This window comes from Nuphar pumila, chromosome 6 (genome assembly GCF_984573655.1).
Source record: "Nuphar pumila chromosome 6, dmNupPumi1.hap1.1, whole genome shotgun sequence".
NCBI lineage: Eukaryota > Viridiplantae > Streptophyta > Magnoliopsida > Nymphaeales > Nymphaeaceae > Nuphar > Nuphar pumila.
Window position 1 is genome coordinate 120,195,645 of NC_143254.1, and position 1,655 is coordinate 120,197,299.

Here is a 1,655-nt window from a genome sequence, read left to right on the forward strand (position 1 = left end):
TTGAGTTGGATTATGAGATAATTTTCAGTTAATTCACTATTATTTCTTACATTTCTTTTTAATTTCTAGCTTTTCCTAGATATTATAAGATATTTTTAAATATATTTGTAGTTGGGTACCAGATTTACATCAACTTCACATGCTCGACATGGGATCTGGGAAAAAATGGTTATCCTGGGTGTAAGGTCTCCTCTCCACAGCTTCGATTGCCATTTCTCTTAAGGGCGAGAAAGGGCATTGCTTTAGACCCCATAGGGGGTTATGTTAGGGTGACCCTCTCTCACCCCTTCTCTTCATTATGGCAATGGAGGCTTTTTAAACTATGCTGTCATCAGTTGAGGCTATGGGAGAGTTTCATGGTTGTAGGACCTCACACAGTGTTACAATCTCGCACCTCTTATTTGGAGATGACTTGTTAGTGTTTGGGAAGGCGACAGAACGTAGCATGTGGTCTTTATGGATTATACTTGGATGCTTCTCGAAGATCTCCAGATTGCTTATGAATGAAAGTAAAAGCCAAGTGCTGGTTTTAAATTACCTGTCTAACGATCTCCAGTTGATGGCTTCTAGTATCTTTAATTGTCAAGCTGGCTCCCTTGCATTGAAGTATCTAGGCTTGTCATTGCAGTTGGGAGTGTCGAGGGAGTTGCATTGGAGCTGTGTGGAGGATCAGGTTAGGGGCAAGGTCCAAGCTGATGCGGCATGGTCTCTTTCCAGGCTTGGTTGTATTAAGCAAGTCAAATTCAATATTATTTCCATGGTGCTGCATTTTTTGCAGAATTTTAGGTTGCCTAAAAAGGTGGAGAAGCGCGCCTGATCTCCATCCTACAATGCTTCATTTAGTCGGGCAAAGCAGAGGGTAAGCACAACTCCTTGGTAAGTTGGTTTGTGGAGTGGAACTGGAAGAAACTCAAGTGGGATCAAGTCTTATCCAACCTGAGGGGAATGATGCAGTAGCGGAGCAATTCATATTGGGGTCTACTTCATTTATTGGATCATTAGAGATCCATATTATTTATTTTAGAAATTTTAATATTCAGATAATTTTGTATCGGATCTTGGATCCGATCTTCAGATTTAATTAGATTACGATAATTAAGATGAGTTATCTTTTTAAGAGTTTATTAATTTAGGTAGTTTATTTGGATTAAAATTTGGGAGACCTCATCTATAAAAAGATGAGAGCCCTATGTAGAAAAACACAGTTGAAATTGATATGAGAATCCCAGTTATTTCCAGTTTATTTTATCCCCTCCTCTGCATTAATTTTCTTGTATTTTCTAATTATTTTTCATATTTCTCAGCTTTTCCTAGATAATCTTATAGTTGATGATTTTCTCATAAATCAAGCCCTCTCGATTTATATCACATATCCAGCCTATGGTGGAAGAAAAACTAATTGGCGTAGCTAGGATATTTCAACACCATAGCTTTGAATTTAGTTTTACTTACTGTATGTGTTTTTTTTAAGGGCATGCTGGGGTTAGGCAGACCCCTACCAGTTATACAACTATGCCATACACTGTCTCAACACAAGGTGATGAGCACTAGCTGCTCCTACCAGACAAGCAAAGCCCCCGTTGGTTACTATATGTGTTGTTATATGTCTGCAAGTCAGTTTCTAACACAAGATCCTTCACCATATGAGAGAGCAA

At 38.5% G+C, this 1,655-nt stretch overlaps 1 protein-coding gene across 1 annotated transcript; it reads left to right on the forward strand.

Moving 5' to 3' along the window:
• The first annotated feature begins 322 nt into the window (after positions 1-322).
• LOC149835943 (uncharacterized) lies at positions 323-817 on the forward strand. Its single transcript, XM_090009675.1, has one exon. The coding sequence runs from the start codon at positions 323-325 to the stop codon at positions 815-817; it is 495 nt and encodes a 164-aa protein (XP_089865801.1).
• Positions 818-1,655: the final 838 nt, after the last annotated feature.

Coding starts and splice junctions, on each gene's coding strand:
- LOC149835943 (XM_090009675.1), top strand. CDS start 323: ATGCTGTCATCAGTTGAGGCTATGGGAGAGTTTCATGGTTGTAGGACC.